The 27,069-nt window shown below is 32.4% G+C and overlaps 3 protein-coding genes across 10 annotated transcripts; 2 read left to right on the top strand and 1 right to left on the bottom strand.

Moving 5' to 3' along the window:
* Positions 1-1,763: 1,763 nt before the first annotated feature.
* On the top strand, positions 1,764-9,419 carry LOC124834483 (polyadenylation and cleavage factor homolog 4-like). Of its 6 annotated transcripts, none has more exons than XM_088096024.1 (9): positions 1,764-2,615; positions 4,127-4,228; positions 4,417-4,671; positions 5,168-5,299; positions 5,370-5,828; positions 6,578-6,949; positions 7,130-8,311; positions 8,609-8,662; positions 9,228-9,419. In XM_088096024.1, exons 1-8 carry the CDS (start codon positions 2,220-2,222, stop codon positions 8,627-8,629), a joined length of 2,919 nt encoding a protein of 972 aa, XP_087952150.1. In that variant the 5' UTR covers positions 1,764-2,219; the 3' UTR covers positions 8,630-8,662; positions 9,228-9,419. The 6 variants fall into 6 exon arrangements, with proteins under 6 accessions (XP_087952150.1, XP_047165140.1, XP_087952149.1 ...); XM_047309184.2 differs by lacking the exon at positions 9,228-9,419 and having other exon boundaries at positions 6,578-6,616; positions 6,716-6,949; positions 8,609-9,206; XM_088096023.1 differs by lacking the exon at positions 9,228-9,419 and adding an exon at positions 8,791-9,206.
* A 943-nt stretch (positions 9,420-10,362) lies between these two features.
* LOC124834485 (putative phytosulfokines 6) lies at positions 10,363-11,412 on the bottom strand. The gene is made up of 3 exons (XM_047309185.2): positions 11,255-11,412; positions 11,107-11,180; positions 10,363-10,830 (listed from the first exon to the last, which is right to left on the bottom strand). The coding sequence occupies exons 1-3, from the start codon at positions 11,388-11,390 to the stop codon at positions 10,723-10,725; spliced, it is 318 nt and encodes a 105-aa protein (XP_047165141.1). The 5' UTR covers positions 11,391-11,412; the 3' UTR covers positions 10,363-10,722.
* An 11,278-nt stretch (positions 11,413-22,690) lies between these two features.
* On the top strand, positions 22,691-25,634 carry LOC124834488 (FKBP-like peptidyl-prolyl cis-trans isomerase family protein). Of its 3 annotated transcripts, none has more exons than XM_088095661.1 (4): positions 22,691-23,040; positions 23,351-23,473; positions 23,736-23,852; positions 25,448-25,634. In XM_088095661.1, exons 1-4 carry the CDS (start codon positions 22,720-22,722, stop codon positions 25,493-25,495), a joined length of 609 nt encoding a protein of 202 aa, XP_087951787.1. In that variant the 5' UTR covers positions 22,691-22,719; the 3' UTR covers positions 25,496-25,634. The 3 variants fall into 3 exon arrangements, with proteins under 3 accessions (XP_087951787.1, XP_047165146.1, XP_047165145.1); XM_047309190.2 differs by having other exon boundaries at positions 22,692-23,040; positions 24,854-25,634; XM_047309189.2 differs by having other exon boundaries at positions 22,695-23,040; positions 24,843-25,596.
* Positions 25,635-27,069: the final 1,435 nt, after the last annotated feature.

Genomic DNA, 27,069 nt, shown 5'->3' with positions numbered 1-27,069 from the left:
CAAAACATAGTGCTACTTATAGGTTTTTTGCTCTTATAAGATAATGTTATCTGATCCTAAGAAAATAAAATATGTTCTAAAACTCCTGATTGTATGTTTTTAGGCCATGCAAAATATAGTGCTGCTTATAGGTTTTTTGCTTAAAAGTGTTGTAATAGAACATAATACCACAATGGAGACAAAAAATGTTGAGTTCTTTGAACATATTTTTTCTTTAAAGGTTAGTGAGACATTGAAACTTATATATACTAATAATGATGTCATGTGTGAGGAATTGAGGAGAAGTAAAAGACAAAGGAAGAAAACCTCATTTAGAGATATTTTTATTCTTATTTAGCAAAAAATAATCCAATAAGAATTTTTAGAAGCTATTGGTGTTTCTAAATTGAAATTCATTTATGTCGTTGTGATTCCTTTTGTTTCACCATGTTCCTTCCTTGGTCCATATGAGGTATGCGATTACTCATGGAAATAATGTAGTCTTCTTTTCTTTTCGTGAGTCGTGTGGTCTATAATTTCTTTTTTTCACCTATAAATAGATAACTTCTCTCTCCTCTACATCACACACAATTTCACATATATTCTCTATTTTTCTTTGTTCTCTTTTATCGTAAGTTATTTATTATTTTAAGAGTTTATCTTGCTAGTTCTTAGTTCTTCGAAAAATCTATGGAGTTTGTGTTGTATTTTGGAAACTTACAAACACACTGTGGATATGTTTTTAAAGATAGTAAAATATATATGCATGAGAAAGTCTACTTCATTTGTGTGTTCATCATCATTTACAATACTTATTGTATATGAAAAAAAATCACAAAAAACGTCTTCTATGTTTACGTTTTTGCTAAGTACATGATAGTTATGTACTAATTAATGTCCTAATCGATAAGAATGACTTTTTTCATGGATAATTTTCTAATAAAAGTTGTAGAACTATAATATAACTTAGTAAAGTCATATTTAACTAACATAACTTTTAGAGTTAACTATGTTTTTGGTCTTTAAACTATAACAAGATTTTATTTTTTATTTCTATCTTAAATTTTGATTTTTTTAAGTTTTTATACTTAAAAAATACATAGATGCGATCATTTTCATCCAGCGTGTTAACGTATATTTTAGAAAGAAAATCATGATATATGCCACCTTGGTAATCTTATCTGTATATAGATTTAAGAAGTAAACACATGCTAGTATATTTTAGTTTTGTATCTACTTCTATCCCAAGATTTTTTTTTGAAGAAAAATATCTCAAACAATTTTAAAATTTACAAATAAGTAAAGTTAAAAGAATTTTAAAATTAGTAGCAATCTGGTTGCTGTTGTTGATATTTTCTTCTATCACACACCATGTCTCATGTAGTTAAAGCTCAAAACTCCCACCATTTTTCACCGTATTTTGAAGATGGTTTCACTCACGTACCTATTGATAAGTGTCCCCATCAAACATAAAATAAATAAAAGAATAGATTTTGGAGTCAAACTATGGACACAAGTAGAGTTTATTAAGGAAAGACTTAAATACTTACTTAATTCCATGTTAAAAGATGAATTTTTGTTTAATATCCGGTTTTAAAAATGAAGACATTGAATCCCAGTATTATGTTATGAAAAATATATAAATAAAGTTTTGTCATATATTTTTCATTACATAAAAATTCAATATCTTCATTTTTAAAATTAAATATTAAACAAAAATTCATGTCGAGGACAAAATAAGCTTAGAAAAGTAAGCTTAAGAGCACAAAGTAATCATTTAAGCCTGAATCTATCCTTTTAAAATAGTCTCCTCCTTGAAAAACATGAGACGAGGCCTTGTCTGAAAAACCAGCTTTACTCTTACACTGTTATTTCATCTCTTCCCTATCGAATTCCAACCCTTCTTTTCCTCTTTACGCATACAAGAACAAATTTTCAAGGCTCCTCAACCCTCTCTGTTCTACCCTCCTCCTCTTCTTCTTCTTATTGTACGAACTGAAATTAGGGTTTTATTTCTATTATCGTTGTACAATTTAGAATTGTTTTTGTTTTTGTTTCAGTTTTATAGTATTTCCTGCTTATTTCAATTGTTCTGATTTGATGTAAATAATACAATAACAGCGAAGCTATTTTCATCTTGTAATCTAGTTTATACATCTTTGTCGCCCAATTGTATGTAAGTTAGGGTTCGGATTGGGAGTTTATTTTTGTTTAGTTTTTGGGCGTTTGATTTGGCTGGCATGGAGAACTCGCGTAGACCGTTCGATAGATCGCGAGAGCCTGGACCGAAGAAGCCCAGATTGATGGAAGAGCTGGATCGGGCTCCGAATTCTGGTGCGAGACAGTTTCCTCAACTACAAGTGATTTCTGGGGTTTCGACGTTACCGTCTGCAAGGTTTAGAACAACCGAAAGAGACGTTGAAAGCAATGATTTTGGTCGCCGGGGTGGTGCTGGAGGTGGCGGTTATCAGCCCCAGCCACTGCCATTTCAGGAGCTTGTTACTCAGTATAAGGCAGCTCTTGCAGAACTTACTTTCAACTCGAAACCGATAATTACCAACTTGACTATCATTGCAGGGGAGAACCAAGCTGCAGAGAAGGCCATTGCAGCAACTGTTTGTGCTAACATTTTAGAGGTGAACTTAGTTTATAGTACTGTGCAGCTGTTTCTCTGTTCAATTGTTGTTTTGTTAGGGATATGTAGCCAATTGCTGATTGAATTGAACGGATAGAAAAGGAAAGGAATTTTTATTATGTTGGTGATCCTGATAGAAAATTGTTGTAACATACTTGGAATAGAAAAGGAAAACGGGATCCTGATATTATGATAAATTGTGTCATTTCTTATGTTTTGTGGTGTGATACAGTGTCTTTCCGAGAAAGTGACAGTATTGTAATGTTTGCTATTAATGGAATGTGGTTCTTTAGTGTTGTTACTGTTGTAGAAGTTGTCTGGTGATTGGGGAAAGAGTTGCAGTTGCCATGGGAAGAGAAAAACATGTATGGAGATATGGGCTTTATTATAATTTTCCAATTTCATTTCATTGGTCCACTCAACGCTTGGCGTATATAAAGCTCTGCAATCTAAATAAAAATAAACTTGAAAAGGCTATCATTCTTCAATCTGCAAGATTATGGCGGTTTGGTAATCATTTGCAACAGACAAGCAGCATCACTAGAGAGTGGTACACCACACTTGACCTGGTATTTTCTTAACTAAGTATGCACAAGGGGGATGAATCTTTAAAATAATTTAAGTGAACACATTATGTGAGGAAAAACATTACCATTTCACTGTTGCCAATCTCATAAATGTTCTCTCTCTCCAGCTCCCTGTCTCCATTTCCAATATTTGTAATATACATTGTACTTTTACAGTATTTTGTCACTTTGTAGATCATGAGCCAATGCATGACCTCTCTGGTTGTTTCTTTTTAGGTGTGGATTTTAGACAGAATTTGTATAGTCTAGTTGTACAAAGACATTGTAATTTTATCATTTCATTTTTCTACTTGTAGATTTGCTTTGATTGAGGGAGTTACATGTAGCATGTAATTTATGATAACAGAGATGTATCCCTCTAAAATCAATTTGAATCAAATAGTGGAAGGAACCATTGGTATTTATTTTGATCTAAAGGTTGAATCATATTCTTTTTATAGGAATGGAGATTGTGGCTAAGACGTTTCATATTTCCTGAGTTTCCAAAGACCGCTCTAATACATCTTGTACATTGTTAAGACTTTTGTTATCTGTTGCACTTGTTCCATGAAGGGCAACATATGATCAAAATGACCAATAAAAATGTTTATACTGTTTTTTCTGTTTGTTTACTTTTGTTAGTTGTCTCCCTACTATGAGACCTTGACTGTTAGAGGCAACTAGAACTAAGGAATGAAATAACTAACAATTTTGAACAGTCGTGACATTTTAGTGAAACTTCTATGTAATTTTAGATCCAATTGCTGTTGATATACTATTTCTGAATTTTCATTTTATTTACTGGTATTTTCCAAGTGCGAGCAGTATATTATTGGTTTCTGTTACTTTACACACGCAGGCTGTCTTTTCTTGTTCTTTGGTCATTAATCTTTTTGTAATACTAAAAGAGGTCCTTTTTTTACAAGTTGTGTTAATGAATTTCCAGGTTCCTAGTGATCAAAAGCTGCCATCACTTTATCTCTTAGACAGTATTGTTAAGAATATTGGGCGGGATTATATAAAATACTTCGCTGCCAGGCTACCTGAGGTCAGACATTTATTCTTCTTTTAGCTCGTTGTTGATTTCGTTTTTCCTCTCTTGTAATCATCATCTTGTAATTGTCTATAAATACGTTAAGTAGTTATGTCATGCAAGTACTCAAGTGCTGCATGTATTTGTGATTTTAGGTGTCTATTTTTATGTTGATAGTTTCTAATTACTCCTTTACATATTAGGTATTCTGCAAAGCATACAGACAGGTTGATCCTTCTGTCCATCAAAGTATGAGGCATCTTTTTGGAACTTGGAAAGGAGTCTTTCCTCCTCAGACCCTTCAGATTATTGAGAAAGAACTGGGCTTCACTTCTGCAGTCAATGGCTCGTCTGCTTCTTCTACTCTCAGGAGTGATTCACAGTCACAACGTCCACCTCATAGTATTCATGTTAATCCCAAGTATTTAGAAAGACAACGTCTACAGCAGTCCAGCAGGGTGGGTGAAATGATTGCACCTCAATTTATCCTTTAAAGTTTTAGAACATTGATTTGGTTATAGGTCAATATATAAAATACAGAATTTATGTTGTGATGAATTGGATTATGAATTCATTCCATGGTGAAAATGGATTTGGATATATTGTATGGATTAATTGAAACACTAACTCTTTTTATCATTAACACTTTTTTGATTGACAATATGTCTTGTGAGATATCGTAGACATCTCCACTTTATAGATCTAGTCAACCAACTCTAGCTTGGATGCATTAACTTGGAAACATTAAACTCTTCGCCCTGGTTGGGATGGGTTTGTTAGAGCTAACTGTCACTGTTCTATAGATATTATCCATACAATGATCGCCTTGCAGAGCTGATAATTTAACTGTTATAGCAAAAGACATTTTACATGTTACTTTAAGTTGCCATATCCTTTCTTTTTTCACATCTCTAGTGCTTAATTCTTTTGGCATATACTTTTTCTGTCTTGAAGACTAAAGGAGTTGATGATATGACTGGAGCAATTTCAAACTCAAATGATGACCAAGAGATGCCTGGTAGAACTTTAGGTGTTTTACGATCATGGGTGGATCATAATGTTACTGTTAGCGTCCATTCACGTGAAGTAAAGTTTCTTTCCCCTTATTCCATTCACTGTCAGTTGTCATGATTTAATGTGATAATCTACGTTGCAGAATGATCAACGTGCTCGAAGAGATGCATTCAATGATTCTGTTCCAGAAAAGAGCACTGGTGCATCCTATGGAAGCAATGAACTTGGTTCCAATATTTCAAGGAATTTAGGCTTGGGTATCAGCCGACCTGGTGGTAGGGTGACCGAGTCAGGACATGACAAAGGTTGGTACAACAAATCTGGTGTTGTTGCAGGGACCATGCCTGGGCAAAGAAATGGTTTGAGTAACAAGTATAGTTTTTCAAGTACTGAAGCATCAAAGTCCATGGTTTTGGATGCACATCATCAACCGGCACATAATATAACTAGCACACAGAGCAGTGTGATCTCAAATAGCTGGAAAAATTCCGAGGAAGAGGAGTACACATGGGATGAGATGAACTCTGGCTTGACTGGTCACAGTACATCTATTGTTAGCAGCTTGAGCAAAGATACTTGGACTGCTGATGATGAGAATTTGGTAAGCTTGGTAGTAGTTGGTGATTTGGATATAAAAATGATGCAAAATATGTTCAGAAAAGGCCAAGTCCTACGTTGGTTAGAGATAAAGCCTGAAGAGAGTATAAATGAGGAACAATCTGCATCTCACAAGCTTATTGAGTAGGCTCAACTCTATTTTCTAAAATGTTATTAGAGTCTATCCTGGATTCATTAAAAAATTAGGATTACTTACCATATTATCTATGCACCAAGTCCAGTAGTGGTGGGCATGAGGGGTCATACTAGGAAAAACCCAATTCTTATTCTGACCAGTGATAAAGCCTGAAAAAGTATATATTGGGAGACAACTGTCACTCACCTCAAGCTGATTTGAGTTAGATCTATAGGGATGGTATTGGAAACCAATATTTGGTTGAGAAATTCTTCATAAAGTTCTGTTTTAGGATGAAATAATATGCTAACTGCAGGTGGCCAGGACACTAGTTGATACACAACCCAAGCTTATAGGACTCTTAAAATTTAATAAAAAGAAGAAAAATAAATGAAGTTGTTCCTAGAATTGGAATCCCATCCAGGACTCTGGGACCCAAATAACCTGATCCTAATTTTCTAATTATTGTCAGTTAAACTCCAAATCCCTAGAAACACAGATCCTTCAATTACTGACCAGTTAATACAATAATCCTGGTTTTTTCCTGGTCATTTTGCATTGTTAAATTATGTAGCTATGCACATTAATTGTTGTGTATATATATATTTTGTGTGCAGGAAGTTGAAGATCGCATCCAAGTCAAAAATCCTTTTGTGGTAAATGCTGATAGAGAAATAGTTATTGAATCTCAAGCCAATGAAAAGAAACAATTTCCTGCATCTCAACATCATTCATCACTATCATGGCAATTGCAGGAGCAGCATTCTATTAATGAGTTGAATCGAAAAGCTGGTCACTCCAGCAGATTTGTGTCCGCACTTGGTGCCATACCGTCCAATACAAATGCCTCTACTGCCAGAATGGGGAGTCGGCCATTCCTTTCAAGTGCAACCATAGGATTGCCAGGAATTGCAGGACCCTTTCATTCTTTGGGAGCTGAAAACCCTTCAGGGCAGTCACCTTTGCAGCGGAGGTCTCCATCACCACCAGTAAGTGTGCACTATTCTCATCCTGTGCAAAATTTGGCTGAGCAAGACCTTCCCCAGACATATAAGGCATCTGGATTTCTGGGAGGTCTGCAGAGCCCCTATATTAAAGATTCTTCAACTGCTCTTCCCCCTAATATTCAGGATGGTCACTTACAAAGATCACAACTGAAAAATTTGCAGGGTCCATTCTCTTCAATGACTTTTCAGGCAAGGCATCAGCAGCAATTGGGCACTTCTCTTGAGGTTACTGTTAAGACTGAGAAGCCACCTGTGTCCAAGGTTCCTTTAGTCAGAGAAACTAAAAGTAGCATGAGTACAGGGAATCTTCCAACTCGATTAGGTGTTCGGCCTTCACGAACAGGTGGTCCTTCCCCTGCCACATTAATTTCTTCATTGTCCACTAGTGCATTACCATCTTCATTAGGTCCTTCTGGTGATAATTCATCTGCTCTCTCAAAAATGCCTCAAAGAAAGGCTGGACAACCACCTAGGTTATCTACTCTACCATCTACTGCCTCTAATGTCAGCAGTGCCTCTGCCCAGACAAGTGATACCAATCATAACTTGAATCCAATTGCCAACCTTTTAAGCTCTTTAGTTGCAAAAGGCTTGATATCTGCAGAAACAGAATCAACATCTAAGGAGCCCTCTGAGTTGCTGACTCGACTGGAAGAAGAAAGCGATAGCATTACCACCGGTAACTCTTTACCTGTGGCCTCAATTTCTGGTTCTGCAGCTGTACCAGTCCCTTCAATCAAAGATGAGGTTGATGACACTGCAAGAACGCCCATATCCTTGTCTGAATCAACCAGTCCAGGAGTAGTAAATGTCATTGGCTTTGAGTTTAAGCATGATGTATTACGAGAATTCCATTCATCTGTAATTAGTGGATTATTTGATGATCTTCCACATCATTGCAGCATTTGTGGCTTTAGACTTAGATTCCAAAAACAGTTCAATAGACACTTGGAGTGGCATGCCACAAGGGATAGAGAAGAGAATGGTTTAACTAAGGCAGTGAGATGGTATCTTAAGTCAAGTGACTGGATTGTTGGCAAGGCTGAATATGTATCAGAGAATGATGCTGATTCTGTAGATACTTATGGCAATGAAGCAGACAGAAGTCAAGAGGATGCTATGGTTGTAGCAGATGAAAACCAATGCTTGTGTGTGTTGTGCGGTGAGCTATTTGAAGATTTTTACTGTGAGGAAAGTGGGGAATGGATGTTCAAAGGAGCTGTTTACTTTGCTAACTCTAATAGCAACAGTGAGATGGGAACTGGAGATATGAGTACTGGAAGGGGTCCCATCATTCATGCAAATTGCTTATCAGATAACTTGATTTCAAGTGTCCATGAGATGGTAAGACTTATTACTTGATAATTGTGGACACAAACGAGGTTTTGTTTAAGTTCAATGTAACACACCTTTCCTATTTGAAAGAGGGTGTCTGCTTAAATTTTTGGTTTCTATGCTCTTGTATATCAGTGGCAGTTGAGCATTGAAAGTTAACTAGACAATGTCAAATGATTGCCCTAGGCTCTCTGTTTCTCAAGTTTAAAAAACCTGTTTTGTTATTTTGTTTTCCCCCACTATTTGCTTACTTCAAATCGAAGGACTTTTATTGCTGATAATGTCTGGACCTGTTACATTTTGCAGGACAGGATTAAATCAAGTTAACATTGGAGCTCTGTTGTAACAAGAACTTTGTAGGTGAGGGAACTAAGGTTTACTTTGAATTAATCAAATCTTATGGCTTTTAATGCTAAATTGTTTTCTAATTGGTTTCAAGAGTTGTCAAACGAATTTTGTGCACTTCATTTTTCTTTTGTTTTCTTTAGTTTCTTTTGCACTCAGGAAGGAAGAGGATATTCCTTAGTGTTCAGAGTATGTAAAGTGCGTTAGCTTTTCCACCTCAACTTTTGCTTATTGATGTGGTTGGTTGCATTACTTCATTTTGGTTATTGAAGTGGGTTTTTGCCTTTTAAACAACATCTGGTTGTAATATGGGGCAAAGCACTGTGGTCGTTGTAGTTATCCCAAATGTTGGATGGCATTCTCTGTATCATATGAATTCTAACTATTCTGATTACCTTTTATGTGTTTTCCTTGCACACTGTCCTTCGCAAGGGGTTTCGGAATTGCAGTGTTACTTTCTACCGGGACATTGCTTTCCTAATGTTATAAATTTCATTTCTAAGAACAATAGCGAATGTTGATTTGTATTTTTCTTGGAGAGTACTGACTGAGTTTTTCATTTTTTTGGCTTTGAATAAAGATGAAAGATGTACATTTCCTATTCAGATGCGGAGCCTTTATTGTTTATTCTGCTAGGTAAATACGCCTTTTCACCCCTAGCATTTAGTTGGTGAATTATGTACTTAATGAATGATATTCGCACAGCATCTGTACTTTTTTGTGCAAGAAATTTCTGCAACGCATTTTAGTCTGCGTTTTGCTTTTCTTGTCATTTATTTTTGCCACTGTCAAATTTCTACCTGTTCCTTGTTGCTCAAGAGTTGATATTAAGTTTTCTTTTTTCGCATTACTTTCTGCACACTTTCTAATTGTGATCGACTGGCATGTGAGCTGATGTGTTTCTTTGTGAAAACATTCAATGACACATCAAAATGTTTGTTGGAGAGGATTCATTGGTCATCCAGGTGCCAATCTTGTTATTTATCAGTTAATGAAACTACATCAACTATGTCGGGTCATAAATACATTCATTAACTGATACCTTATTGGTACTTTATGTTATTTTTCGAACCTATCGGCTGCATATTTCAACTGTTCCCCTTAACATTGGACTAGTGGTGTTTCTGTCAGATGCAACATCAACTGGTTATCGGTCACGGCAACTAAACTACCTTAGGTCCAACAATTATAATTTGGGCTTCTGGAGGGATAAGGTATCCTAATTGTATACCTTCCTTAAAAGGAAGAAAAAGTTTAGTGTTCTAATTTCGTGACAAGTTACATCAAGGGCTATTGCAAATCATTTTATAAAAGACAAGTTACATCAAGGGCTATTGCAAATCATTTTATAAAAACAACACGAGTAAATAGACTTGTCACTGAATTCGATTCACTGATGGTCACGAGAGTGCTGACATCGAAAATACTTCATATTAATTGTATTTTCGGTATCTGAGTATCCTACTTGTGCAATTTTAATTCTTAACTATTTTAACTTTTCCATTTTGAACTAATTTTACAAGATCAGTTTACTTGTATTTTCTTTCTTGTTTTTAGACTTTTTATGTGGTGACACGTGATTAATGAAAATTTAAGATGTCAACATTTTGTAGTGATGTCTAACATGGAATAAAAAAAATGCTAATGTACTGTGTGCAAGAGACGTAAATTGCATAATTACTAAATTTGAGTAACTCAGTATGCAGACTTGGAACTGAGAGGCTACTGAGAAATTAAAATTACACAAAGTGATTCAAAGACTAAAAGACATTTGTTTGGGCAATGTTACCAAGGTGGTCCTGTCTAGTCACAGTTATGTAGGAATAATTATATAAATAATATTAGACGTTTATGATTTGTGAATAAACATATACACCATGGAAAAAGTATATCCCGAAAAATTATGTGATGACTCACCATCTATCCTTAGCTAATGTAATTAATTATTTCTTTTTCATTTTCAATGACAGACACAACTTGAATCCCGGAAAAAACAGAAGACGGTTTTATTGGTTTTATATTAGGGACTCGTACTTAATACTCTGCCTTTGAACCAAAGTTCAAGTCCAATTGATTCAAGGCTTGTGGCGTTGCGTGTAGATGTAATCCAAGTGCGCCTCCACCATCATCCTTCTGCTATTGCACCCTTCATCATTCTCAAAGCACTCCTCCGAACCCATTAACTGTATGAAATAACATCCAATTAGAGAAACATTTCCTGTTTTCAATCTCTGTAAAAACTCTGTACAAAACAGTGAACAGAAAGTGAAAACAGAAGACATAATTGTTTTCACTAGTTTTTGTTAAAAGAAAACAATACATTGTTACATTTAAAAGTGAGAATAGAAATATAAACAGAAAATATTTTAAACAAGTTCATTTTGGTTTTAAACTGTGTGTATGAGAAAGCAACATGCAAATGGAGATGGAGATACATTAAACATCAGACGTATTCTTACTTGTTCCATACTGTCATTTAGCTGAAAGGACGACCGAAAAACAGATTTATGATTGAGCTGCACTTCCTTCTCACCTATACGAAGTTCTGAGGTGAAGAAAGATATAATATATAATACAGAATATAATATAGGATGTGATGTGATTTACCTTTGGGTGGTTGAAGGAGACGGGGAGAAACTAGGAAGGAGGAAAGAAGGAGAAGAAAGAAAAGAAAAGCAAGGTGTTGCTTCATTGGTTGAATAATAAGGGAGAGAGAGAGAGAGAGCAAGAGAGATGAAAGCATGGTTGAAAGTAGGTGGAAGAAGGAATAAATAAATAAGTGAAAGAAGAGGTGTAGAAGGGGTTGAGTCACGTGGTGAACCCCCCTAATAGTCCAGAAAATAGAAGCAGCTTCATGGGACCCTACCCATTTACCATCTTTGTCTTTAACTCAAAACCATCAATGGCACCAACGTTAGTAGTCTCTTCATTCTTCATGTGATAACAGCATCGCATCATTTCGGTGTACAGCATGAACACACAGCAGAACAAGGATTGTCATTTTCATTGTGGTCCAAAATCCAGCTACAAAACAAAACCAATTAAACTCAACAATCACTTCCTTCTCATCTTTTAAATACTATTTACCATCTTTTAGAGGATGACATCACCAATACGTATTTATTTTCCATCTTCATACACCATCAATCTCTCATCTTCCTGTGCCGACAGCTGTTTCCCTTTTCATTCACCTTTTTTTTTTTAATTTAATATTCCTTTTCCTAAAGTTTCTTTATAAACTTTTTGTTGAGAATTATCCATTCTTTATTACCTTAATTTTAATTCTCATAAACACGTCTTTGTTACTTAAAAGTAATTTTTCTCTAAACTCAATATTGCAAACCGTCTCAATAATAATTAATTATGAGCCAATTCCATAGAAAAAATAATCATACCATTTTCAACCATATAAATTTATGGGTTGCTCCGTAATTTTCTTATTTCCATTTTGAATTTGTCACACAACATTAACTTGTTTTCCTTTCTTAATGCACTACAGAAATAACATATTTTATCAGGATTTTTTTTCTGACGGTTTTATAAACTTCAAATAATTTTTTGTCATTTTATATAGAAATCGCAAATATATTTTTTATTATCTTTCTATTGTTTTTCTTTTAGATTTTTTTTGGCAATTCTAAGCTAAACTAAAGCTAACATTAATTTTTAATACACGGTTTGTTTATCAAATCGTCGACAAGTATGTTAATATTTCATAGTTCTACGTCGCATCTTCATCAATTGTTTTTCATCTTCTTTTTGCTGTTGGTAATAAAAAAAAGCCACTGGAAACGTAGAAAAAAACCTCTTGTATAATCTGTTATTTTTGTAGTGACGGTGGTGTTAAGTTGTTAAGTTAAATATATGAGTTAGTTAGACTGATAATGGTTAAAGTCCGATTGAATTATAAAACTATAAATATTTTAAACGTTGATTAAATTAAATTTGATTCATTTAAGTTGAGTTAACCAAATTTGAATTGAATTAATAATTCATTATTAATATTTTTTATAATTATTTATTAATTTTAATTATGTAGATTAACATTTTAGTTTTTTTTTAAAACTAAAATACAGTTTGATTATTTAAATGTATAATTTATTTGTTTGATCTAATTATATAAATTAATATTTCAATATTTAATTACTATCTTTATAATACTATTTCTTAACTTTGGTTAGTGTTTAGTGAAATAGACAAATATCCTCGTTGTATTGCTATGAACTCACGAATTGAATTAGTCTGCTTTAATATTTGATTCTACCATAATAAATATTTGAAAAAACTTGGAAAAACAAAATATGTTAAATGAATCTATTTCCTTAAATAAGTTAGATTACAAAACTTTTAATTCATAAAAAAGTGAATGAAAATGAATTAACTTACTTTAGTTAAACTCATAATAAACTTTTCACACTCGTACATTATAATAGTGTTATACAAAATATATGATTTATTTTTTTGTGTAAGGAATCCTTGTCATGGTCGACATACATTACATTATTATGTTGTATACCAAACAAGTCTTGAGCAGACAGGCTCTACCCAATGACGTGAAGATTTGTGATGAAACTAGAAGCAGTAAGAAAAGGACAAAGTTAAAAAAACTGAGTAGAAATGTTGGACCACTGATGAATCGTTGAATTAGTGAGAGTGTTAAAGTTATATTCTTATCTGCTCATAAAACCACTCTAAACTTTACTTTTCATATCTATTGAATAACATGAATCATCATGTGCAATGCACATTTCATAAAAAACATGTTTGCAAAAGGATTAATTCTTATACTTCAAATGAAAGTTATGCAAACCAGCAGAATCATTTCTCACATACTCTTTCTAACATTTTATGTGATTGGAAGAAATTACATTGATTAATTAAATGACCTTTTTCAACTCTTTATTTAAAGATCTCACTTCTTAGCGGAATTCACTTACAAGTTATAAAAGAGAAAATTCCAAGCATATCTCTTTTGCAATTATTCATTCCATGAGTTGAATTCACCACCCTAATTTAAATTGGTCCACAAATTCGACCGATTGTCAAAATTTAAATTATTTTAAAAGTAATATATTTACAATAATGTTTTAAGAAAAACTAGTATTGATAATGATTAAAACTTTCAGTTTATGATTTTTACTTTTACTTATTATTGAATCAATTTATGATAAAATGTAAATATATGGATTTAGGCAAATAATTATTGTATTTATATTAATATAAACAATTTTATTTTGAACTAGACATAAAAATACAAAACTCATTTTAATAATTTTTAACTCTTTATGACATGAAAAGCCTCTAACTTTATGTAATGAACATACTAATTTTGATGATAAACACTTCGCATAATAGAATTAACAAAAACAAATAGTAATAAGAGAGAGTTATGTGTATTATTTTCTTAATATTCAAAGAGTTTATGATGTATCTCTCCCATTGCATTATAGACTTTGTTTTCATTAAGACATCTTAATAAAATACATCGAAGGGATGATCGGTTGAAGCCTTGTCACAAGTCTTATGGTCTTACCATTTAATCAAGCAAACAACCACGGAGGAAACACCTTTTTCACTAGTTTATGGAGTGGATGCAATGTTTCAAGTAGAAATGGCGTTTTCATCTCCACAAGTGGAACATTTTTCTAATTAAATTAATGAAGAAGGATAACTGGTGTTGTTAGACATAATCGAGGAGATTAGAGAAAGGAGCAATTAGAATTCTAAGGTGTAAAAAGGAGCATATAGTCTCCTAAAATTTGACGAAGCAATTAGACCCCTAAGGTGTAAAAATGAGCAATTAGTCTCCTAAAATCCAATGAAAATAATTAGACTCCTAAGGTATAAGAAGGAGCAAATAGTCTCCTAAAATCTGATAAGAGCAATTAGACTCCTAAGGTTTAAAAATGAGTAAATAGTCTCCTAAATTACGATGAGAACAATTAGACTCCTAAGGTATAAAAAAGAGCAAGTAGTCTCTTAAAATTCGATGGGAGCAATTAGACTCCTACTATATAAAAAGGAGGAAATAGTCTCCTAAAATCTAATAGGAGCAATTAGACTCCTAAGGTTTAAAAATGAGTAAACAGTCTCCTAAATTACAATGAAAGCAATTAGACTCCTAAGGTATAGAAAGGAGCAAGTAGTCTCTTAAAATTCCATGGGAGCAATTAGACTCCTACTATATAAAAAGGAGGAAATAGTCTCCTAAAATTCAATGAGAGCAATTAGACTCCTAAGGTATAAAAAGAAATCTGATGGGAACTATTCGACTCCTAAGGTGTAAAAAGGAGAAGTTAGTCTTCTAAAATCCTATTGGAGCAATTAGACTCCTAAGGTATAAAAAGGAGAATTTAATCTCTACAATTAGTTTCCTAAGCCTATTTTTAAAAGTGTTTTGGAGTTTTCTTGTATAGTTTACTTTCACCGTTTAGGCTATGTTTGTCAAACTTTGATATTACATAAGTCTTGGTATAACATGAATTAATATAAATTTTATTGTGTTAATCTCTCTTTCTCCCTCTCCCTCTCTCTTCCTCTCTCTCTCCCTCCCTCTTCTTTCTCTCTCTCTCTCTCTCTCTCTATATATATATATATATATATATATATATATATATATATATATATATATATTATAGCATGGCTAAAAACATCATAACATCTGCTATGAATCTTAATGAATTCTTTAAAGTGTCTTTGTACAATTAACTAAAAGAAATATGTGACATACTTGAAGTCACACATGAAACAACAAATGATGTCAAAAGAGCTAGGAAACACATTGATTTCACAATATGAACTCTTTAGCGTACAATAGGAAGCAACATCGCAAATATATAGAAACAGTTTACACATTGTGAATCATTTGATTAGATTAGAAAAAGTATTTGAAAAAGAAGAGTTGAACATTAAATTATTGTAATGTTTAGACACTACACAAAAGATATTATTTAGTGAAGTTTTTTTTTTCCGATTTGTGGGGATTTTTATCCTTCTCAAATTAATTAGTGGGGGTTTTTCAAACCTCTGTAGTTAGAGTCGACACAACCTATCTGCAGGAGTTTTTTGTGATCCTTGATATCATATTCAATTTACGGAGGTTAAAAACCTCCTCTATTACTGATTATTATTTTGTGGGGGGTTTTTAATCTCCTTTATTTTCAACTATTTTATTACAAAAACTAAATGCATTTTTGCACTTTTTTTATGGGATCAATACTACCCTATTCATTTTGACAATTATACGGTAGAGATTTTAACTTTTCTCATTTGTATTATTTAGTTTGAGGGTTTACTACTTTATTTTGTTTGCATTATTTAATTTATGTCACCATTTGAAGTGTTTATTTTTTTGTATCAATAATATTTATTTGTAACAAGATTAAAATATATTAATGTAACAAAAAGACATGACAAATACATATCATTCCATTGTCAAAATCACCATAGTAACATAAAACTTATTTATAATGAAACGTAATTACAACTTAATCCATAATTACTCAAAATTCATAATGGACTAGATATAGTTTCATCCTAAACAACATTATAAACTCCTTAAATGTTACTACTGCTAGATGATTGTATTGTACCCAAAAGAGACTCAGGCTCATTTGCATCACCAACTTGCTAAAATGATAAAAAAAGTATTAGTGAAATAAACAATGACATAAGTGTATGAATTTCTACAACACCATGAAAACCCCAAAACAACCTACATATTCATCCAAAGCCACAAAGAGTTTAGGCCAAAACACAACCACACTTCAACCTTAATCAACAAAGCAAAAACATATTCTTAACATCAAAATTTAAAATTTCTAAGCAACATGATTCATACACATAATAATACAAATTGAACTTAAATAAAAATCCAGAACAACTTTAAACTTTAACACCATATATATATATATATATATATATATATATATATATATATATATATATATATATATATATCCATAAACCACTCAGCCCATAATAAAATTTACCACTCAATACATTTCACAACATATTCCACTAATCCTTAAACACCCCAAAATACTTAAACAGTTCAGTAACAATTATTTCTCAACACCAAACGGATGCTATGTAGTTAAGACAAGGAGAGTAGACTGTAAGTGAATATTTTACAAAAATGAGAATTATTTGAGACGATCTCGAGAACTTTCATCTAGATCCTTTTTGTAGCTTAAAGGTTCTTGCAAGGTTTCAAATTTGATCGCTGAAAGGAAAGTAGAAGACCATGCAATGAAATTCTTGATACTCTTAAATGAACAATATTGTAATATCAAGTCACATGTCTTCCTAATGGATCCTTTACCTCCTATCTTGATAATATTTTCTTATGTTTTACAACATGAAAGACAATTAAATAGGAATAATGTGATTGCCAATTTAGAAAATAAGGTTATAGCTATTGCCATTGTATCAACATGTTCCTTTTGTGGGAAGAATGAGCATGTTGAATCTATGTGTTATAGGAAGAATGACCTCCTAAATAAGAAGGGAAAACATGTATGCATTCACTATGGCAGAAGTGGTCACACAATGGATGTATGCTATAGAAAACACGAATTTCCACCTGATAATAAGACTTTCAATGCCAAGATTAGATTAGAAATGTTGATGCCAAGAATGATGAAGATGAGTAAGAAGTTAAACTCATACACCAACAATACCAAACATTGATGGCCTTAACCAAACCTAGAGGTGAATTTGATACGAGCCACAAAGAAAATCACAATACCAGCATTACATCAAGAGTTATTGATCCAAGTAATATCTCACATTGCGTTAATCTTCTACACATTAAAGGAAAATGGATCCTGGACTCATGAGCCACTAATCACATTGTCATAAGTCTTGAATATTTTGTCACATATGATAAAATTAAGAATATCAAAGTCAACCTTCCTAATAATGTTTGTGTTAATGACACTCATAAAGGAGAAATCAGATTTACTAATGAAATTCTTATGCTCGATGTTCTCTTTATACCTGATTTCAACTACAATTTGATATCCATCTCCAAATTAGTTAAAGACTTTCAAGTAGATATTATATTTTATATTTGTTAATGATGGTTGTTTTTATTCAAGATCAAATGAATAAAAAGATGATTTGATTCAATTAGCTTTCATGAGGGATTATACATTCTTTCTGATTTTGAGAAATTTGTCAATTCTGTTAGTAGTAAGATTTGGCATAGAAGACTTGACGACTTATTTGATAAGAGATTGCATCTGTTACGAAAAAAAATGACTATATAAAATCTGGAATTGAACATGTAATGTATGTGATATGGAAAAGCAATATAAACTTTCTTTTCCTAATAATAATTCACGTCGATATTTGAGGCCTTTCTCTTACTCTTTCTTTGCATGTCCATCGATATTTCTTGACAATCATTGATGATTTTAGTATATTTTCCCGAATCTATCTTATGCATAATAAATTTGAAACTAGGATGCATCTTACTAGTTTTGTTAATCTTGTTGAAAATTCATAATTTCCTAAACTGAACCACATATGCTCACGATAATTACAATATATGAAGCATAATACTTCTACTTGTTTAGTAACTTACTTGTGATTGAGGATCAGAGAAGGTGGCCAATTCATATGAATCTTTCCTTCCTTCATTATCATGTATGCTTTTAGTGCACCCAAGGTGGTTTGAACCTAAGATTCTCAATTGGTGTACTTCTGATGCCACTGATTAGAAGATGTTGATGATGTGACAATGTTAGATGAAGTAATGCTTAAATTTGAAAGTCAAAGTCTTGTATTTCTGAATGAGTTAGTAGAAGTTGCTCCCAAACCTATGCATCACATTCTCCTAGAATGCTCTAAGCCTAACACTCCACCAACAACATCATTAGGGGAAACCTCTGATTCATCAGTAGTGCTTTGAGTCAAATCCACTTCAATTTGTTCCTATAGACACATAACATTTTGTAGTTAAAACTCTAAATATTGAAGGAAAATATTTGAAAATATCATATTATAGTAGAACTAACCGCTATAACTTTTGTCGCATCATTTACAAATGATCTATCCTTTTTTTTATGAGTTTCAATATATAACTTTTCACGACTAGGCAACTATCCAGTTTCCAAAAAGTAAATAAAAAGATAAGTTAAAATAAATAGTAAATTGTAAAATATAGTACAAGTCATCATATTTTTCATAATATCACTACCATCTCATGCCTTTTTCTTGAGATAGATTTAAAACCACCAGTATGAGGAATTACTTTCGAGGCTTAGCAATCCAAGATTTATCCATTAAAAAATATTCCTAAAAAAATATCAATATGATATTTCATAAAATACATTGAAAAAGAAATCAATAATCATGGAACATACAAACAAAGATTTGATTAAAAAATAAAATACTTGTTTCCCAATTAACTTAAATCTACTCACCTTGAAAACTTCGATTTCATAGATATGTATGACTGTTGAAGTGAAACTTTGTCCTATAATGACACACATAATACATTAGTTTGAGCAAGGGACCTCCCATGTTTAAGCGATAATCAGTCTTAAAGGCAAGTTTAGCAAATGCCATTGAATGATGCAATTGGGTTAGGGCCAATGCCTGATCCATAAACAAGTCATTTAGCATTGAAACAACTTCAATTGCATTGACGAAAGGTACTGTTGAACCATTTAAAGGAATGAATGTGATAGTTATGGTATCAGAGGTAACATTGATGGCATACTCAGTGAAAATAGAGGTAAGGAATGATACATACCCTTTGTATGATGCTGCCCCTTGGTGATTCGTCGAATACACATAAGTAGTACACCTCATAGATAGAGAAAATCTTCAGGGAATGATCAAAGTAAAGAAAATTTCGCAGGGAATACTCAAAATAAAGAAATACCATGAAGGCCTTGAAGATTGTTGGGGCAGGAGACGATGTAATGCGATGACAAACGATGACGACGACCGAAACTAAGGACTTAGCGACAATTGAAACTAAGGACGCAACGACAACCGGAACTGAGGACTCAATGGCCATTACAACTGAGGACAAAACAACGACACACATGAACCTTAGTTGACGACGGAGACCATATGCGATGGTGACTTGAAGACAAAGATGACTTGAGGAAGATGCTAACTTGAGGATGAGTGACGTTGTGGGGAAAAACTAAAATGGTTGTGTGAAAAATTTGAGCAAAAACTAGGACGAGTTGCATTCGTTGCAGTAAGAAATCAGATGGTTGTGTGAAAAATTTTAGGAAAAATGAGGATGAGCTACGTCGTGGATTACGATTCGTGTAACAGGGTTGGGAAAGGGGGAAATGTGAAAAAAAAACTGACATTTTCCTGTAAGAAGTTTGACAAAAGGGGAAATGTAAGTGTGTGAATGGATGAAAGGTTTATGAAAATTTTAGTGTAAGAAAAATTATAATAGTGAAAATTGTATTTTAATCTTGAAAGGTCATAAACCTCTTCGGAAAACAATTAAAACTTCTCCTATTATCAACATTTAGATAATTCCTTTTAAACATATAAAAATATGCTAATTTGTGAAGGATTTTTATAACCACTACAACAATAAGTCTGCACAATAACAATTTTTTTATAATGAGAAAAAAGCTTGAGAATCCAAGGTAATTACAAACTCTAAATCAAAGGATCTATCTACAATGGTTACCATATCTTTGTTTAGAAAGTTGAGTGATCATAAGCTAGAGATGAATAGGCTTACATGAACAATAGAATTTTGATAAGAAGAAAAATAATATTGCATTGAAAATAATTATACAAAGAAGAGAAGAGAGTAAAGAGGAACAAATAAGTATAGTGGTTTAGAAAATCTAACATTATTGCTGAGGAAGTTAGGAAGACTTATGAAGAAAATAAATAAGGATAGAAACCTTTAAAAAAAAGTTAAAAGCTTAAGTATATATATATATATATATATATATATATATATATATATATATATATATATATATATATATATATATATATATGGGGTTTGCTAACGCGCGTACGCCTGTTTTTCAGTTGGTACATTTTAGCAATGTGTACTGGATTTTAGTAAACAAAAATACCCTTATATATCATGGATTCTAAGTTTTAAGGTTAAGGGTATTTTTATAATTTTCATTCTCAAAACTTAAAAAAAAAAAAAGAAACCCCCAAACCCTTACTCATCTCTCTCATTCCTCTCAATCCTTTCTGTTTCATCTCTCTCACTTCACTCTCACTCCAACCTTTTCTCTGTCATCCCTACTGTAGCCCCAATTGAAAAAATCAGAAACACTTGCCTTTAAACAATTTGCCTTTGTAAAGAGTTGAGTCATTGACATATTCACCTTCAGGCAAAGGTTCATTCAAGATCTCTTCAATTTCACCATCTTCACTAATTTCTCTAATTTCATCATCTGCATATGTTGAATCATCATCTCTAAAAAAACCCTCCAGGCCAATTACCAATTCTTTCGGATGTCATTATGCTTGTGAAAATTAGATAAAATTATATACGACAAAAATTATAAAGTGAAAACTCATTATAAAGTCATTTTTTGTAAGAAATTGTTTAACGACGAGTGTTTCTGATTTTTTCCAGGCCAATTACCAATTCCTTTGATGTCATTATGCTTGTGAAAATTAGATAAAATTAGATGAGACAAAAATTATAAAATAAAAACTCAAGTATTTCTGATTTTTTCCAGGTCAATTACCAATTCCTTTATGCTTGTGAAAATTAGATAAAATTAGATAAGACAAAAATTATAAGATCAAAACTCATTATAAAATCATTTTTTTGTAAGATTGTTTAACGGCAAGTGTTTCTGATTTTTTCAATTGGGGCTACAGTAGGGATGACAGAGAAAATATTGGAGTGAGAAAGATGAAAGAGAAAGAGTTGAGAGGAATGAGAGAGGTGAGTAAGGGTTTGGGGTTTTTTTTTTTTTTTAGTTTTGAGAATGAAAATTATTAAAATACCCTTAACCTTAAAACTTAGAATCCATGGTATATAAGGATATTTTTGTCTACTAAAATCCGGTACACATTGCTAAAATGTACCAACTGAAAAACAGGCGTACGCGCGTTAGCAAACCCCTATATATATATATATATATATATATATATATATATATATATATATATATATATATATATATATATATATATAATTTTGTGCTCCCATTTCCACATCTAGTTAAAAATATTGAGTATATTTAAACCTATACTCATACTAGTTAAGGAGTGATTCTCTATCAAAACGAGAATTGGTTCGGAGCATATTTACAGGTTTATTTTCCTTCCCTAGCTTGATAGCTATTTACTTATTAAGGCTTACTTATATTTTTTAATCAATAAAATTTAAGAAAATTCTATTTTTATCTTTCAAAATTTTAAAAATAATTATATAAGTTTTTCGAAATTAAGAAAATATATCTTTAATCCTTAAACAATAAATTAGAGATACTAAAATGAGTATTTTAAAACTGCTTTTTATCTTTCAAATTTGATGATTGGAAACTAAATTAGTGTACTGAATTTCAAGGACTAGAATGATTGCTTTTTAAATTTGAGAGACTAAAAATAAATTTAGTTAAGAACTAAAAACATAGTTAAATCAATTATTAACTTATGAACTCATTAATTTACTAATACATTAGTTAATGGATTGATTTAAGTGATGGACTAATTCATTAATTATTTTTGAAATGTTATCTACAAATGGTAATTTGAAGTTATTAAAAATTCCAAATACCTAATTCAAATCCAGAGGGCAGAACAATCTAAAACGGACAATTTGAGTATTAATAAAAAATGGGAACAATATTGAGAATATTTAGTAAAGTTATTTCCTTTGAAAAAGCTGAAATCTTGAATGAGATAAGTAATTTATTTTTATTTTCTTAATTATATTTCTCAGAAAGAGTTTTTTTCTGAAGTTAGTTCAACGGTATGTCTCATTTCCAGGTCAAGAAAATTAAGAAAAAAAAATGGAAAAGAAAAGAGTAGTATAGAAATACGATTTACCACGAGACAACCTTTTAAAGAACTTGTTCTTTGTTTTAAGAACTAAGAAAATGAAGACGATAATAGAATGCTGTGTCTCTGCAAGTGCCACACGTGTCTGTGGCCTTTTGCCATACAGAAATTATTCATGTAATAGCATGCTTGCAACTTGTTCAGCATCATCCTCAACAACAAGAAGAACTTTATCTCTTTCTCTCATCTCCACCACTTTCTCTGCATTCATCTTCTCACTTTCTCCTCCTTCTTCCTCTTCTTCTTCTTCTTCTTCAAAATTACCCTTTTCAAAGTTCTTTGAGATCCCTGATTCCGGTGGAGTTAAGGCTTTGGACCTCCTTGATGGTTCAGGTGAAGTTCCCTCAGATGGGGACCAGGTATTATCCCCTTTTCACCTCTATAATACTAACACTACTCAATCTTTCATATTTGCAATTCATATTCTCATCTAATTAAGTAATTTTCAAGTTTTAGGTTGAGATAATCGTATGAAAACCCTATTCTACTGATAATATTTATTTGTTATTTTATATGCTGGTTTTATGCCATGAAACATTTACTTTATTGGTAGTGTAAGATAACTCGTAACATTATATGTATAGAATAATCAACGCATAAACATGTAAATCTTTAAATTTAATGTGTTTATTATGGCTAGGTTAACATGGTAAACATGTTATTTTGAAGGTTGCAATTCACTACTATGGCAGGCTGGCAGCAAAACAGGGATGGCGTTTTGACTCAACCTATGACCACAAAGATGACAATGGCGAACCCAATCCATTTGTCTTTGTCCTTGGCTCTGGCAAGGTATAGAAGGGAAATACTAACACTTCCCAATCTTTCTTAGTGTTCATGAATTAATGTTTTGTTTCTCATGTTTTTGTTGAGTATAAGGAAAATATTTTCACTACCTAAATTTATGATAATGATCTGTTTGTGAAGCTGCCACTCAAGTTTTTTGTGGATGGATTGTAAAACTAACTTTTATATGAATGTTCTCCCAAGATTGTTATTAAATTATATATTTATATCCTGTTCATGTCACATCTGAATCAAATGTTATGTTCAGGTTATAGCTGGAATTGATGTGGCAGTGAGATCGATGAAAGTAGGAGGTATTCGTAGAGTCATCATACCTCCATCACTTGGGTATCAAAACACATCACAAGAGCCAATCCCACCGAACGTAAGAAACTTTTTCTGCTCCAAACTTATTGCATGTTTATGCCTTTATACCATGTCTTCAAAGTAATCTTTTCACAATACTCTCTTCTGCTGCTGGACCAAGGATTGCAGAGAAAACCAGTAATCATCTATCTCCAACATTTTCTTTTAACTAATTGCTGATGATGCCATGTTTTCTTTACCCCCCTTCTAGAATGTAAGCACTGAGAACAGCACCCTGAAACGTATGCAGGACACACAATGCACCCTATAATGTTTTATAATGTTGGACTGTGATTCGAGGTCAAAGCAGCCTACTACAAAAACAAAAGAAAGAAATAGAAATAGGCTTAAGTCTCATTCTTTTATGCTGGATCATTACAATTTACAATTAATATATATAAATAATGATGAACACTTGTTTGTTGTTATGCACAAAACAGAAACAACAACAAATTTTTAACAATTTCCTTTCACAACCTAGCTACCTCATACTTCTTATTACTGATAAAAGATAAAATATGCATCTAATAGTCCTTTGGGTCTAATAGAAAGAGTGAGTTGGGCCATATCAGGCTGTCAGAAGAATTATAAGGAAAACCGAAACAACAAAAAAGGGGACACTAGACTGATGTTGTAAGGACTTTATCTAACACAGAGCATGGAATTTACTGTTATGAGTCTCAAATGAATTACTTGAAGTCAGGGTCATAGACTAGTATTTTGAGTTAGATTCTTCTCCTGAGCCTAAGTCCCAATATGTAACATGGCATGTTATATCTTGTGTTTATTTTTCCTGACACTGCGAAGGTGTACACATTAAATGAATTACTAGTTGCTGTATAAAGTATAAATGTTATCCAAATTGGTAGTTCTTAATGACTGGAAAAAATAATGGTCAACTTTTCTTTTGTCCCTTTTTGTGTGGTGAACAACTTAATTGAGTGTTGTATTGTTGATCTCTTTACTTTGATCTTAGAGTAATTTGTGTCGTATTCCTCCAAAACAAAAGTTCTTTGACAGGCAGAGGTTGTTCACTACCATTTTTAATCCAACTCGCCGTGCAAATGGAGAAGGCTCCACTTTAGGAACAGTTATATTTGATATTGAGCTGGTTAGCGTGAGGCATCCGTGAAGTCAACAAATATGATCCAACGTGGAAACCAGATATATACTGTTATCATTATTGGCAAAGATAATGCATAAGCATATTGGTTTTGGTCTATTATAGTTTATGGAGTTATATCATGATGTCTGCTGTGTAATTATTAGTTTTGAAGTGATGGACCTATAATATTCCTCGAACTCCTCATACTTCGTAAGAGTGAAAACGGAAAAGGTGGAAAATAGATGGGTAAAAATGAGATGTTATTTAGACTTATGATCATGGTGACCAACATGTCAAATTCACAGCAATATGGCTGACTGTTTTGGAAGATTTTCTGCGTTATATGACTGACATGTGGCTGTTGAAGAAAGCTGGAACAAATCCTTTGCATTTGATAACTTGAACTTGATTTGTAAAAGTTGCATTGCACTTCAATTGAGTGATTGCTTGTAGTCCCTACTGGTAAACTTTGTATAATTAAACATAAGCAATGTGTCGATATTTTTCAGAAACAACGTTGTGTATTTCATCCAAGGGAGGTCTTCTTCGTGGTCTGATTTGATTTCTAAGTTGTTAGAAGCTCTCCCGCAGGCTGCAGAAGGTTGTATGGTGGTGTACTCCTGGAGTAGTAAATTTTTAACCTTGATATGTTGAAATATTCTTGATATCCTCAATTTATGTCGCATTTGAGTAGTAGATTCTAAGGATGGATCAGGTGAAGGAAGACACTTTCCAAAATTTCAACTTCATAGTGAAATGTGCAATCAAAACTCAATAAGAAAAGTATAAGGTTTTATGTTTCATATGAAAGATATCTGACTTATTAATTTGATGAATCAATATCTAAGTAAACTAATAATAAAAGATAAAATGATAATAGGGTTGAAGTGTAAAACTCAAAATCCATGGAAAACAAGAAAGATGCCTTGTGACATTCATGGTTATGGAAGGAAAAACAAAAACAGAAAACAAGTAAATGAAAGCAAAAATGGATCAAGACATGAGATGGAAGTAAGAAGACGCCATGTTCAATGGAAAATGAAAGGATAAGCTTCTCACGATTAAAATTAAATTAAGAGAATTCGAGACTGTCAAATATGAACTAACAAGGAAGTTTTTGTTCAATATTCAAGTGTATGTTTACAAAGAGTGAAGGACTCGTTATATATATATATGATGTAACTTAACCAAGAAGAGGAAAAGACAAGAAAATTAAGTTAACTTTGTTTATCAGTTAAATCCCTTAAACATGATTAGTGCATCAATTTTTCTTTGAAATTAGGGAGTTCACATATGTAATCCATTAAATTTAGGAAAATACTTATGATGACTCTACCAAGAGTTACATGGATGAAGCCAACTACTCTCTTAAAGACAAAAAAAATGGTTTTTGATGATTTGAAGAATCACTTGAAGGAGTCCAATTATCCATGTCCGTTTAAAAGTGACATGTTGAAGTTAGAAATTCTTTAAAAAACAAACTCTCTTAAATTTGGGCAAACTCTATAAAGTTCCTTTGAATTCTAGAATGCTCCAAGCAGATAAGGAATATATTTAAATCTAAAAATTCTACAAATGTACATGTCTTCTTATCTCCTCTTCCATAAATTGTAGTCTCCCTCTTATAATTTTATTAGAATCTTATTTTGTTTCTTCTTCTTTATTTCTTCTGCTTCTTATATTTATTCATATTATCTTCTCTTTTCTATTTTTCATAAGGTCTTCTTCATTCTTATTTATATCATCCTCCAAGTTTAAGAGAGAATTCGTCCACAAATTTTGAAGTTGGCATCACATAGAGACACATTAGAAACATTGAAGTTATGATTTGTACCATAATGCTCAAGGAGATCTAATTGGTGTGCATTATTGTTTGTTGAGCCTCTAATGAAGTTGTTTTGATGATGATTTTGGAAGATGAAGATGTTAAAGATGTTTTTGAGAGATTTTAGCTTTCATTACATATTATTAAGTATTTCACAAATGTATTCACAAGGTTTTTGATTCAACACAACCTGTGATAGAACTGTAGGACTCTAGAAGGGGAGAGGGTTGAATATAGTTTGTAAACTCTTTTTCACATAACACTATACTAGATCGTTCAATTCATAAAGATTAAACATACACAAAA

The sequence above is a fragment of the Vigna umbellata genome, chromosome 8, assembly GCF_029865625.1.
Source record: "Vigna umbellata cultivar VRB3 chromosome 8, Vumbellata_1.0, whole genome shotgun sequence".
Classification (NCBI taxonomy): domain Eukaryota; kingdom Viridiplantae; phylum Streptophyta; class Magnoliopsida; order Fabales; family Fabaceae; genus Vigna; species Vigna umbellata.
This window is presented reverse-complemented; position numbering and strand designations above follow the sequence as displayed.

Coding starts and splice junctions, on each gene's coding strand:
- LOC124834488 (XM_047309189.2), top strand. CDS start 22,720: ATGAAGACGATAATAGAATGCTGTGTCTCTGCAAGTGCCACACGTGTC. Junction 23,041..23,350: donor TTCCCTCAGATGGGGACCAG/GTATTATCCCCT, acceptor GTTATTTTGAAG/GTTGCAATTCACTACTATGG. Junction 23,853..24,842: donor AAGAGCCAATCCCACCGAAC/GTAAGAAACTTT, acceptor CCAAAACAAAAG/TTCTTTGACAGGCAGAGGTT.
- LOC124834483 (XM_088096024.1), top strand. CDS start 2,220: ATGGAGAACTCGCGTAGACCGTTCGATAGATCGCGAGAGCCTGGACCG. Junction 4,229..4,416: donor TCGCTGCCAGGCTACCTGAG/GTCAGACATTTA, acceptor TTTACATATTAG/GTATTCTGCAAAGCATACAG. Junction 6,950..7,129: donor GGAGGTCTCCATCACCACCA/GTAAGTGTGCAC, acceptor AAAAATTTGCAG/GGTCCATTCTCTTCAATGAC.
- LOC124834485 (XM_047309185.2), bottom strand. CDS start 11,390: ATGCTTTCATCTCTCTTGCTCTCTCTCTCTCTCTCCCTTATTATTCAA. Junction 11,181..11,254: donor TCTCCTTCAACCACCCAAAG/GTAAATCACATC, acceptor AACTTCGTATAG/GTGAGAAGGAAGTGCAGCTC. Junction 10,831..11,106: donor TAAATGACAGTATGGAACAA/GTAAGAATACGT, acceptor TATTTCATACAG/TTAATGGGTTCGGAGGAGTG.